The 13,417-nt window shown below is 37.3% G+C and overlaps 1 protein-coding gene across 1 annotated transcript in view; it reads left to right on the top strand.

Moving 5' to 3' along the window:
* Window positions 1-13,417, top strand: part of LOC136862971 (mitochondrial disaggregase) — a 123,213-nt gene that overhangs the window by 19,436 nt on the left and 90,360 nt on the right. Inside the window, exons 3-4 of the mRNA XM_068225828.1 lie at window positions 7,148-7,338; window positions 9,756-9,982. Coding sequence (XP_068081929.1) covers window positions 7,148-7,338; window positions 9,756-9,982 — 418 coding nt within the window. The remainder of the gene's footprint in view (window positions 1-7,147; window positions 7,339-9,755; window positions 9,983-13,417) is intronic.

The raw sequence follows: 13,417 nt of genomic DNA, 5'->3' as shown, positions 1-13,417 counted from the left end.
TATTCTCAAAGGTCAGTTCGAAATAGACTGCTGGAAGTAATAAACTCGTTCTAGCCTATATCAGCAGATATAGTGCATTGTAGACGCTATATCTCAGCACATGCGGATCTTGGCAAATAATAATAATAATAATAATAATAATAATAATCCTCTAAAATAGAACAGGATAAGCAAAAGCAGTTAGTTTGTTAATGCATGAATAAAATTTCCGTTTATTGTAGTGAAAAAATAGCATTTTTGAATCCTTGGAATATCCAGTTCTGATATTCCAAAAACATGGAATTTATATTTTGTGGTTCCATAGACTCGTCATTGATTGAGAATAGGTGGTGTTATGAACAAGTGCGACAAATTATATGAATGTTGAAGTCTGTTATTGACACAAATAAATTTGAAAAAGTTTTCTGCACTTATACAGCTCTGATTCTGCACATTTGTTATCTCCAGGGTCAGTGCCTGGACTGATTTCAGGTCATTGGTCTTGTTCATTCGCTTCCTAACTCAAACCTGTTTTCTTGATTGAATGAAGAGCTCTTAAAGTTTGTACAGTTCTGGTTATAGGTGGCAGCTCCTAAGCGTGAACTAGCGCTGCCGCCAATGACAGTGTGGAAAGTGTTACAAAAGTGAATAAATGTGTTGTCTTCAGCCATTACAGAACCTAAAGCCTGCAGACTATGAGGCAAATGCTGAGTTCTGCATGGAAATGCAGCAGCTAATGGAAGATGTTTCCCTAACTGTGTAATCTCCAATGATAAATCAACATTTCACCTAAGTGGTAAAGTGAATACACACACACATTGCTCATTTCTGAGTGCTGAAGAATTCGCATACAACAGTGGCATACAAATGGGATTCCCCAAAAGTTAATGTTTTCCGTGCATGATCCGAACAACAAATTTATGGGCCACTGTTTTTCCAAGAAACGACAGTAACAGGAACTGGATATACTTCAGAATTGGCCGTTCTGTCAGGTAAAGGATGGACTTTTAGCCTTCATTTGGCAGCAAGACTGTTAACCTCTCATTTTTCTCACCGCTTGAGAGAACGGTTGAATGACGTTTTCCTGATCTTTACCAGACCATTTTCAGCAGATGTTTTCCCCAGAGTTTTGAAGAGCTGAATACACACATATTAAAAATGGAATAAAAATCTTACCTCCTCATGTATAGATACAGGATCTGCCTATTGATTAGAAAGTTCCAGCAATCTGGCTAGTAGCAGTGAGAGTACTCGATCTACAAAAATCGCGCATTTATTTTAAGCAGGGATCCAACAGCATTGCGGTGGAATATATTTCATTTTCTTTGGTGTCTCTTTCTGTGTTCTGTATATTATTTGCATCTAGCAGAGACCATCTTATTATCACAGTTCCCAATCCACTGTATGATGACTTCTGAAGGTGAAATATGACGGTGCCTGCTAAGGGGATTGTCACTGTACAAGAATTTGCTGTGAATGTTGTGTATCAAGCAGTTTTCTCCCATTATGATACCAGTGGCCACGATCATTAGGGCATCAAGTCTATATGGACTGACACTGTGGTTAGCAGGTTCAAGTTCCATTGGTGGAAAAGTCACCATCAGAATGTTGGCTGATGTGGTAGGAGAAGTGATGGTTTATAATTTCTCATCACTAGAATATGTGCCAAAAGCCTGGATTTAACTCCAAAACATGTCTGCATTGTACATATGGAGTGAAGGCAGATGACTCAGTCGATAGTGATTCGTCCGTCGGATCAAGTGTTAAGCCTTGAGCAGACAAGAGTAGGCTATGTGCTGACTCCCCTCTACTTCATTATCGTTACGATCACCCCCCTTCCATTCGGCTCCATGGCTAAATGGTTAGCGTGCTGGCCTTTGGTCGCAGGGGTGCCGAGTACGATTCGCAGCAGGATCGTGAATTTTAACCGTAATTGTTTAATTCCTCTGGCAGGGGGACTGGATGTATGTGTCTTCATCACCATTTTATCCTTAGCACGAAACACAGATCGCCTACGGGCGTCAGATCAAAAGGCCTGCACCAGGCCTCTCCCGAGGCCATGCACCATTATTATTATTATTATTATTATTATTATTACTACTACTATTATCCCACTTCCAGCTGCGCAGGCTGCCCATGGGAATCAGATAGAAAGATCTGCACCAGGTGATCCAAACATGTCCTTGAACACTCACGACGCTAAAAACCATACGCTAAATAAATAGAACTGTGAAATTTACTGGAAAGGTGAGATTGGAGAAAGCATAGACATTGGCCGTCATTTGTTCTTGAAGTGTTTGTAGCTTATAAAAATTTTAATTCCATCGGAGAGGTTCATTTTGAATCAGGCAGTGTTGTGGTAGAGAAGGTATTTCTGTGCAGGTTTTAGAATGGTGATGGATTTTCAGGAATGTTTGAAACTTCCTTACTCGTTTCTACATAATGTAATGAGATTCTGAATATTCTTGTTCTATTAATAATGGCACGTGGCCTCCGAAGAGGCCTGGTGCAGGTCATTTGAATTGATGCCCACAGGCGTTCTGTGTATCTGAAGATAGGGCCTTACCTATGATGATGAGGAAGGCACACACACCTAGTCTCCACGCCAGATGAATTGACCACCTAAGGTCAAAATACTCAACCCTGCTGGAAATAGACAGTTGTCATGTATTATAGCCACTATTTTATCCATTAAGCCCCAAGTTCCTAATATCGTTAAGATATCTGTAATAATTTTTGATCTGTGACTCACTTGTTCTGATGGTAATACTTCAGTGTTCTATGCTGAAGTTTGTTGTTCTGATCTACAAAATAAACAATGCTGCTTAGACAGTCATCAGATGCTGTTGATGTCCACAAATCCATCATAATCTTAATGATATCTGGTTTTGGGTCTCTTCCTTTACTCTTCTTTCTACTTCATTGTATAGTTCTGGGATGATGCGATTTGATATGTGCTTATGAGTAGGCATAGTCTCTAGGTGTAAAATGCTAAAACATCTCCATGAAAATGTCCTCTTCAACATTGTTGAATGGCTGGTTGTCATTGCATATCAGATATACTATTTTCCTGATTATAAGCTTTGATAGATTATATCCTGGTTTAAATTTGGATTTACCATCCAGAAAGGAAGCGTAGGTTGAATCGTATTAGAGTAGTATGTTGATTATGACGACTTCAAAAGCGAATGAAACGGGGACAGGCTATTCCACTGCTGCTTTATTGTTACACTTTCACCACTGCAATATTTTTATTTTCATTTTCAGTAAAACATAATTGTATGAATGGAGGCGACATGCTTCTTTCCATGTTGTGAGAAAGTCTTTTTACTAGTGCAGCAGATGGCACTGACCATTTCCAATTGAAGATAATTCGAAACCTCATTTTTATTATCTGAAAGAGGTAGACCATGAAATGCACAATCTTCTGTCCCTTCAAGATAACAATCAACTTGAAAATAATGATCTGAGATCTAGATTAATGTTAAGACTTTGACATACAATATTGTTACAGTACATTGCTTGTGATTTAATAGTTATCAGATCTCATGATATGTTTACTGAAATTCGCTTCATCATTGGTTACATTCGGAACCAAGGTTGTCTGTCGGTCTCCTTTGGGGCCATGATTAATGACTGAAAGATGAAATGATGGTGTTTGTTGTTTAAAGGAGCCTAAAAGCTACACTACCGCTCATTAATTTCATTACACCCAATAATTGACATCTAGTTCTCTGTGGATAAGGTCTAATACCGTGGGTACGGTTGAGGAAGGAAAGGAATAGTACAACAGTCTTACACGTCATGATTTTTGTTTGTGGTCATCGAGATACAATAGTATCCAACAAACTATGTTGTGTACATAAAAGTTATATACCTATCGAATATGTTTGTTTACCTATTTGCCAACGGATGCCGCATTTGGTGCACCTGTGATGTTCCCTGTAGTGATGCGATATCTGCAGCGAACGGCAAGCATTGCTACGATACATAACATGTGGTTCCTGCATGTCAGTTCCTTCTTGACAGTTGAAGTGTGCACATCGCTAGTATGGCTCCACAAGTGGAGCTATCCATAGAAAGATGTGCTGTAGTTGTAGCACTTAGCCAAGCAGGTTTATCTGTTTGCCAAATTGTGCAACAGTGTAGTGTGTCTACAGGGGGAGTGCAATATACCCTTCACTGCCAGAAGGTGACAGGTAGTAATAAGGACATACCATGATCAGGACGACCTCGTAAAACAACTTAAAGTGATGATAAATATATCCGAATTACCAGTAAGAGAAATAGATTCAAAACAGCATCCCAAATTCGTGCAGAATTGGTAGAAATGAACACGACAACAATATCTGTTTCAATAGTAAAAAGGAGACTGATTGAAACTGGCTTGAAAGGATGTGTCACAGCAAGAAAACCTCTAAGGCCCATAAATAAACAGAAGAGACTGAATGGGGTAGAAAACATTGTAATTGGACATCAGAAGAGTGAGCGAAGGTGTTATTCACCGATGAATTGAAGTTTGAGATTTTTTTAACCAGAAGGAGAATATTTGTTCGCCGATTTGTAGGGGAAAGGATAGCCCAGCAGTATGTTCTACCTACAGTTAAACACGGAGGTTCTATTATGGTTTGGGGATGTTTTGCCGGAAATAGTTGGCGACATTGTGAAAATAGGATGATGTATGGATCAGAAGCAGTACCATCGCATACTTCAGTATCACGCAATACAAAGTGCATTGCGCTTAATAGGGAAAGGGTTCACCTTACAACAAGATAATGACCCAAAACATCGGTTGGCATACTGTATGAACTACATTGTATCAAAGGAAAAACAAAGTACTGAAAGAGATGGTATTGCCGTCCCAAAGCCCCGATTGTAATCCCATTGAAATGGTCTGGGATGTGGACAGATGTATCAGGAAGTTAATATATCCAGCAAGGTACATCTCTGAAATATTGTTAAGGATGTGTGGAATCATACAGATTCACGATATCTACAAAAACTGACTGCATGCCTCGAGTTTGTGAGGCAGTCATTAAATCCAAAGGAGGATACTTTGAAAGTAAAATATAATGATTGTGATTGTATTATATGTGTAAGTTAATATAATTATCTTTTGTGAGAAGTAACGTTTGATTTGTGTTGTAAATCTGAAATACCAGGATGTATTGAAATTAATGAGCGGTAGTGTAGGTCATCTGCCCAAAGATGAAATGTAGTGATATTGGAGAGTGTTGCTGGAATGAAAGATAACAAGGAAGACTAGAGTACCTGGTGAAAAACCTGTCCTGCCTCCGCTTTGTTCAGCATAAATCTCACATGGAGTGACTGGGATTTGAACCACGGAACCCAGCGGTGAGAGGCCAGTGCGCTCCCATTGGAGCCATGGAGGCTCTATAAAGTAAAACAAAATAATAGAAAATAGTGCAATATCACATTTGAAAATATCTTCAAGTTGCAATTCAGCATGATTTATTGCCCTGGTACATGACTTTTAAAGAAATTTGTAGTTGTAACATATTTGCACCAGACCATCTGCAGAAATAAGGAAAAGAAGCCACTATATTTGAGGTAAACTGTCTGGATTAGAAACAAACCCAACATCATGCCACCTGCTATTTTGCCAGATGTGTAGAAATCTAAAAAGGGAAGCACTTATTTTGGGGTTGGCGATCTAAAAATGTAACCAATTTCTTGCTCTTGTGTCAGATTGACAATATCAATTAAAAACTGATGTATTAACAAAGAATTAAGCTCAGGTACAACAGTGTCATTTGATACCTCTCCAGTATCGAGATATCAAAAGTATTGAGAATCCATTGTGTCTACTATACAACTGTGACAGACATCTTTTGTGGCATGACTGCTTTGTAGAACTGCACAAAATGACTTTCAGACTAGCTTAAGCTAGTTTATAAGAGATGAGTCTCGCTTAACATTTCAAAGTCTTTATTCGTTCAAAGTTTCCTACTCAAGTACTCTGGTCAAGGAGTGCTTCAAAGAACCAGACTCGAAAGGATGCTCAACTTCACTCAACAGGTAAGTTTACCAAATTTTCCATGCTGTCTGATCACAATGAACCAAACAAGTCTGGTAAAATCGAACAGTTCAGATATTTAACAGTCTCTCTCATTGGTACACCGTTGTCACATGCATTGTTCCTCAGCGAATCTTTATTGTACAGCCTTTTTCTTTGCACTATCACTGCAGAAACAAGGCAAGTACTGTGTTCGATTGCGGACCGAATGATTGAACAACTGGTATGCTGTTATTGAGTTTAGGTTGACACAACTCATTTCATATATCATCCACTTTAGCTAAGCAGCAAAGTATAAATTGACAGAATGAGCTCAGGCTCGCCCATTCCACAGCTCTGTTGTTGCCGTGGTCACGGTTTATGTTGTGTTGTACAGGTAACAGAATATGAAATATCTAGAGGGAAGAGTTGTTTCAGTGGACCATAACTCTACTATCTGGAATATTCAATGACCAGCTGTAAAAGCTTTCCCTGATATATTTTAAGTTTACTTGTTTTCTATGATGTGATGATTCATAATATTTGTTAAATTCATAGCTACCAGGAGAGTTGGCCGTGCACTTAGGGGTGCGCAGGTGATCTTACATCCGGAAGATAGTGGGTTCGAGCCCCACTGTCGGCAGCCCTGAAGGTGGTTTTCTGTGGTTTCTCATTTTCACACCAGGCAAATGCTGGGACCGTACCTTAAATAAGGCCACGGCTGCTTCCTTCCCACTCCTGGGCCTTTCCTCTCCCGTCGTCGCCATAAGACCTATCTGTTTCGGTGGGACATTAAGCCAATTGTAAAAAAAAAAAAAAAAAAAAAAAAAAAAAACCTCATAGCTATGTAGCTACTTCAGACATGTTAATGGATGTGGATGTTGCTGTGAATTGTTGGATATCCTTGTTATACAATGTAATCTTCCATTACTGGGTACCCAGTAACAGTGACATAAGGCCAAATATGCAGGATGATTATAATTTGAATAATCTCTTCAGTAATTTTTGTGTTTTATTTGCTTTGTTGTTTGAGAAGATTTGCGCTTCACTTTTATCCAGCCTTCAGTAGCAGAATGTGATTATATTCACAGTATTGTGTGTTCATTGTAACTTGCTCCACATTTCAGTTAATAACATCATTGATCTTTTCAGACTGCATGATCGTGGAGTTGATATGAACAAAGAACATCGTCTTGGTTGGACACCTCTGCATGTTGCTGCAGTCAATGGTAGATCAGAGGCTGTGAAAGCCCTCATTGCTGCAGGTGCTAATGTGGATGTCACAGATAATTATGTTGATCCCTACAATACAGGGGTAGAAAAGCAAATGCGTCCTGTAGAAGGTACTTGTTCTTTACAAACTTTGATACTTGTAAACCACTGTATGAATTTCATCATCATCCATGTTCTTCGTCCATCTCCTGCTGGATTAGGATTCGTTAGGGATAATCGAATACAAAATAACCACTTATTCGATTATTTAATTGTATTCAATTATTCAATTACTTTTCAATTTGATTTTTGTATTATTCATTCAAAACTTCATTTGAATGAATGAATGAAGCAATTGAATAGTGAATGCTTTTGAAATAGTCAAATGAAGTGATCCAAATGTTGTCATCAACTCACCAGTCTCATAGTAGGAAATTTAAAATTACCTATCTCCATTCCATTACAGGAAATGTATGGGTGGGATGATCAGTCTCTGATAAGCCTTCCAAAAATATGAACTCGTGGTCAACATGTGTGAATGAATCATGCACTCAGATGCCATTACCTAAAATGCATAGATTAATATATTCCATAATGTGCCCACACGGTTACTCAAAGTGCAGTGTTAGTGTTGACTACTTGGCTCATCAATTTTATCAAGTCATAAATTAAGTCACCAGAATTTTCTCTAAATGGTTAAGTTACTAATCGCTATATGTAAATTCTGTTGGTAAATTATTTTGAAAAAACTCCAGATTGCTAAGAGTTGGCAAGATGATGATGATGATGATGATGATGATCCCTAGACTCACCTAAGGGCCCTGTGGTCGCCAACCCATGCTCATTTAATCAGTCAATCAATAAATCACCATATGTGCATTTAGGGCAGTCACCCAGTTATTGTTATAGTTTATTTTCATGTCCATACTGATGAATCTCACAACTATATACTGGGGATAATTCCACCTAATCGATACTCTTTGTTAAAAGTACAATGTATTTACATTAAAAATACACCATCTGCACACCTGATTTCAATCTACAATTGATCATCCTCAGCTGCTTGAGAACATAAGATAAAATAATATATACAAATCATTGAACATCACTTAATCTAAAAATGTAGTTTAAACATAGTAAACAATATTGATAACAGGTTAAAATCCATAAAATTTGATTGTCATGTCCATAGATCCCTTATAACGTTCGTTACACTTTTGTGTTGGAATTCTATATCTTCTTCATGATTAAACTTTGAAAGGTTTTGGTGTTTTACTAAGGGGAACACTTCATATCTTGTGTAATACTTATGCCGGCAAAGTGCATACTTGTCGAGTATGGTAATGAGATACATTACATCTGGTGCTACCAGGGCTGTCCTGAAGCCAAAATGGATTCAATTGGCGTTGTTTACCCTTCTAAATTAGTATGCATTGGCTTGTGGAGATTGGTTGTCGTGTTCTATTAGTGTAAGATTTCTTGCTGTTTATTATGTAGTTGAAAGGGGTGGAATCATTGTATGGAATAATAGTCTTGATTTTGAGCTCATAGATAGTTGTGGAATTTGGTTGGTGAGGCCGGATGCTTGTTGCCCTGCTGGAGAACTCCAACAAAAAATTGTAATGAACTTTATAAAGGATCTATGGACATGTCAATTAAATTTTATGGATTTTAACCTGTTATCAATGTTGTTTACTATATTTTTTTTAACTACGTTCTTGGGTTGAGTGATGTTCAATGATTTGTAGTCCAGCTCCATGGGTAAATGGTTAGCTTGCTGGCCTTTGGTCACAGGGGTCCCAGGTTCGATTTCCAGCAGGGTCGGGAATTTAACGATCATGGGTTAATTTCTCTGGCACGGGGGCTGGGTGTATGTCGTCTTCATCATCATTTCATCCTCATCACGACGTGCAGGTGGCCTACGGGAGTAAAATCGAAAGACCTGCACCTGGCGAGCCGAACATGCCTTTGGAGATTCCCGGCACTAAAAGCCATATGCCATTTCATTATTTCAATGATTTGTATGTTATTTTACATTGGGTTCTCAAGCATCTGAGGATTATCGATTGTAGATCGAAACCAGTCCTTCAGATGGTGTATATTTAATGTAAATACATTATACTTTTCCCGGTCACTCCATGTGAGATTCGTGCTGGACAAAGTGGAGGCGGAACAGGTTTTTAACTGTCCCATACTGAAAATGGGTTCTAGTGTTAATCTCCCATTTTCAAAGCCGTATTGCTCTTCTTGTAATAATTGCCGCCCCCCCCCCCTTTTTTTTCTCGTTCTCATTTCTAGTACCCTTTCAAATATTTTTGCTACCCAAGATATGAGTGTTATTCCATGATAAGTATCGCGTATCTTCCTGTCCCCCTTGTTAAATATAAGTAAAATTACTCCTATACTCTTTTCCTTCAGTCATTTGGTATGAATTATTTATTGGGAGATATTTGTTTAGTGCATTTTTTGTTAATTTTGAAAATTTCACTCTTACATTAAGGTGTGCTCATTTTATTTTTGATCTGTAATTTCTTTTAATGTTTGCTAGTGTTGATGATTCGGGAAGAAGAGTTCTGTGACCGATTGAGTACCAATGCTGTATTCCATGGATTTACAGCCTTGCACTATGCTGTCCTTATGGGCCATACTGATATAGTTAATGCTCTATTGGAAGCAGGTGCTAATCCAACTATTCAAAATGAAATAGGTCATAGACCGATGTCTTATGCAAGAGATGGAAATACTAGAAAAATGCTGATGGAGTATTCAGCCAAGGTATGATGTGTTACTCTTTGTACTGTAGATTAGGGGTTGCTTTAAAAACTGTATTTTCTCCAGTTATTGACTCATTTTTAGTAAGAAATATGGGCAAGAGGACGCTGGAACTGCCTCCCTTCATTTTCCATACATTTCTGGCATATGCATATGAAATTAACCATTGCCCTCTGTAGTTCCTGCTGAGAAATGGAAGAAATTCCTGCACGAATGTTATTTTTCAATTCATCTGAAGTGTGTGTGGATTTGTCTGATGCACGGTTTCCTTTACTGGACCCCAGAGATAAAAATTGCAGGGCGTTAAAATCATTGGACCGATGGGGAGTCGTATGCTGTTAGTGATGACTCGATCGTCTAATATTTCATGAATTGCTTGCAAGGAGACATGGGCTGTATGTGCTGATGCAAAGTCCTGTTGGAAAATCATGACACTACATTCCCTCACAGTTAATTCATGCAAAAGTAGTTGCAAAATATGATGGACTATTACCAGTTTTCTCTTACTGCTTATGAAATACAAAATTTGTATTTGAAAAAACAAATGGTAGGCCTAAGAAAAATGAACTATACTGTACAGAAAATACAGAAACTCATATGAAGTCATAATCATTTAGAATAAAATTACTTCATTAGGTTTTTTTCCTTAAGTTAAATGTTGAACTTGCATATTTCAGGTATGGATACTGGAAAGGTGTTTATCCCATTATGAACTGATGAGCACCTGAAACGAAGTAAATGTGAAACAGGACCAGTGAATTAACTCATAAAGTATTTTCTTGCAAAAGAAATGGTCAAAAGAGATCAGATGTAAGGCTTTTGAGGCGTTTGCTCTATTAACCAGCGTTTCATCTTAGGTCTGACACTAGACTCATCAGAGTGGGATGTGTCAGACCCTACCCACTGATGCTGGGGTGTATACAGGTGAACTTATCAGAAGCTCTTATAAGAGGCACAGTCTGATAACTGCATACAGGAGATAAATCTCCACAATGGAATGATGTCTTTTGACATTTTTGACATGCTCTATTGGTGAAAAATATCTAATTCCCTCCATGGGAATTTAGAATTTTCCATAAAGAAATGGTCATTCAGCACTGATGCAGATATTTCAGATTGTCCTTGAATGATTTAGTTAGTTAGTTAGTTAGTTAGTTAGTTAGTTAGTTAGTTACAGCATATGTCTGTCCTGAATGTGGATCCCTCATGAAGACTTTACTTTTGGCTTTGTATTCTGTTTCAGGACAAAAATACAATAAAAGTTTTCTGCCATCAGTTGTTACTAAAACATTACAGTATTGGTTTGTTTCTTTCTGCCAGTCATGCATATGATAATACTCAATATTCCTTTCCTACCAGTTGTTCTCTTATATGGTAAATCAGATTTGTCTGGCATAGAGTCTGGTTTCATGATTTGAGAAATTCTTCACTTCCTACTTATTGCAAAGGAATAAAAAACCTTTTTTATTTAAATTATTCATTATCACAGTGCTTTTAGTAACTGCTTCCTGTCAGAGGGATTCAAAACCGCCGAAGATGTGAAAGTAAATATGTTGGAAGATGGTCCGCCTAGTCAATACTATTTATTTATTTATTTATTTATTTATTTATTTATTTATTTATTTATTTATTTATTTACCTTTCACCTTAATATCTAGTACATGTTTCGAGAATATTATGCATTCTCTTCCTCAGCTAGTGGATTAAAATTCAGTATACAATAAGACCTGACTAAAATAGGGGGGGCCCCATTAAAAATTCAAAACAATGAGTATTACAATGTAACACTTAAAAATTTGGATAGTACAAACATAGAATTAAAATCCCATTTTGTCAAGTACAAATTAAAAACACAATATAGTAATGTCTAATTAAATAAAACGTCTTGTGATGATATGCATTCAGTGTCCTTGAAGTTGCCTTGCGTAGTTCAAAAAAGTTGAGTTAGGAATGAATGAAATTGCATTAAAACTTGAAGTCCTGCCGATATTCACCGTTAATGGGTGTTAAAATGATGTCTATTTAAATTAAAATATTGGACACCGCGTCGTATAATGATGTGAATTTACGGTGTCCCAGGAATTGTAATACTATCTTGCGTAGTTCAATTGGATTTGTACAAGAATAAATGAAGTTGCGTTAAAACTTGGAGTCCTGCCATTATCTTCGGTTGGTAGATGTATTATGCAGCTAGGTTGAAAATAGGTTAAAATGGTCTATAAAAAGGAAATGAAATAGAAATTAACAAAAATGCTCCGACATGAACCAATGAGAATACAACGGGGTAAAAATATTAAACCTTACCAGTGTGATGATGTAAATATTACATGTGGCATGCATGTGTTAGATAGATGTAAAGGCACCTGATGTTGTATGGCAACTGGTTATGGAATTACATTGTGTTGCGTGGTGGAAGGTAAGAGGGGTGGAAGGAACCGCCCCTGATACTACAGTCATACTTTCCCCCTTACATGCTTGACATCATTTGGCCTCTTACTAGGGTATTGGGTTACCAATTTAAACAACTGATTGTCTTCTGCACTGTGTTCATTTAGGCTGTTCTCATTATCAAATTTTTGCAATTTGTATATTTCTAATTTCTCTAGGGCATTCATTTGTTTGCCTTTGCTTAATGAATGGAATAAAGTCATATCACGTTCAATATTTGTGAAATGATGGTTGCTTTCATGCATGTGTTCACACATTGCAGAGTATCTAGAATGTTTTCGTGCATTGATATGCTCTTTATACCGTACCACCACACTTCTACCTGACTGTCCGACATTTTTTTTCCGCAATCTTGGCACGACAGTTTGTATACTCCTGACTTACTGAACCTACTGTTGGTGTTTACGCTTTTCGAATTGAACAATAATAATAATAATTATTATTATTATTATTATTATTATCTGTCCTAAAGGATACATGGATATTGTGTTTCCTAAATAGTTCAACCAAACTGTATGATTGTTTATTAATGTAAGTGAATGTAGCGAATTTCTTTTTTTTCTTCCTTATTTACAAGTAGAGTGTTAGGTCTATTCACGACCTTACTCTTTATCCTATTGACATAGCTTTTGGGGTAACCGTTCCTTTTGGCAATATCTTGTATAATGTTTATCTCTTTATTAAAATCATTTCTGTTTAATGGTATTCTTACTGCTCTATCGATGAAGCTGTAAAATGCCGCTTTCTTATGTTCTCCTGGGTGGTTCGAGTCTTTCCTAATAACATCTGTGTGTGTAGGTTTTCTAAATACTTGGTAAATCAGGTTTTTATTGTCTCTAGTTAATGTTACGTCTAGGTAGTTCAGACTTTTATTATCTTCCGACTCGATTGTAAACATATGTTTATCAAGGTTGTTTAATTGGTCTAACAGTTCGTTTGGCTTGAGTTCTTGTTCGTTAATGATAGCGAACGTGTCATCAACAAACCTTA

This window comes from Anabrus simplex, chromosome 2 (genome assembly GCF_040414725.1).
Source record: "Anabrus simplex isolate iqAnaSimp1 chromosome 2, ASM4041472v1, whole genome shotgun sequence".
Lineage (NCBI taxonomy): Eukaryota > Metazoa > Arthropoda > Insecta > Orthoptera > Tettigoniidae > Anabrus > Anabrus simplex.
The sequence above is the reverse complement of the archived record's forward strand: the minus strand, read 5'-3'. Positions and strand labels throughout refer to the sequence as shown.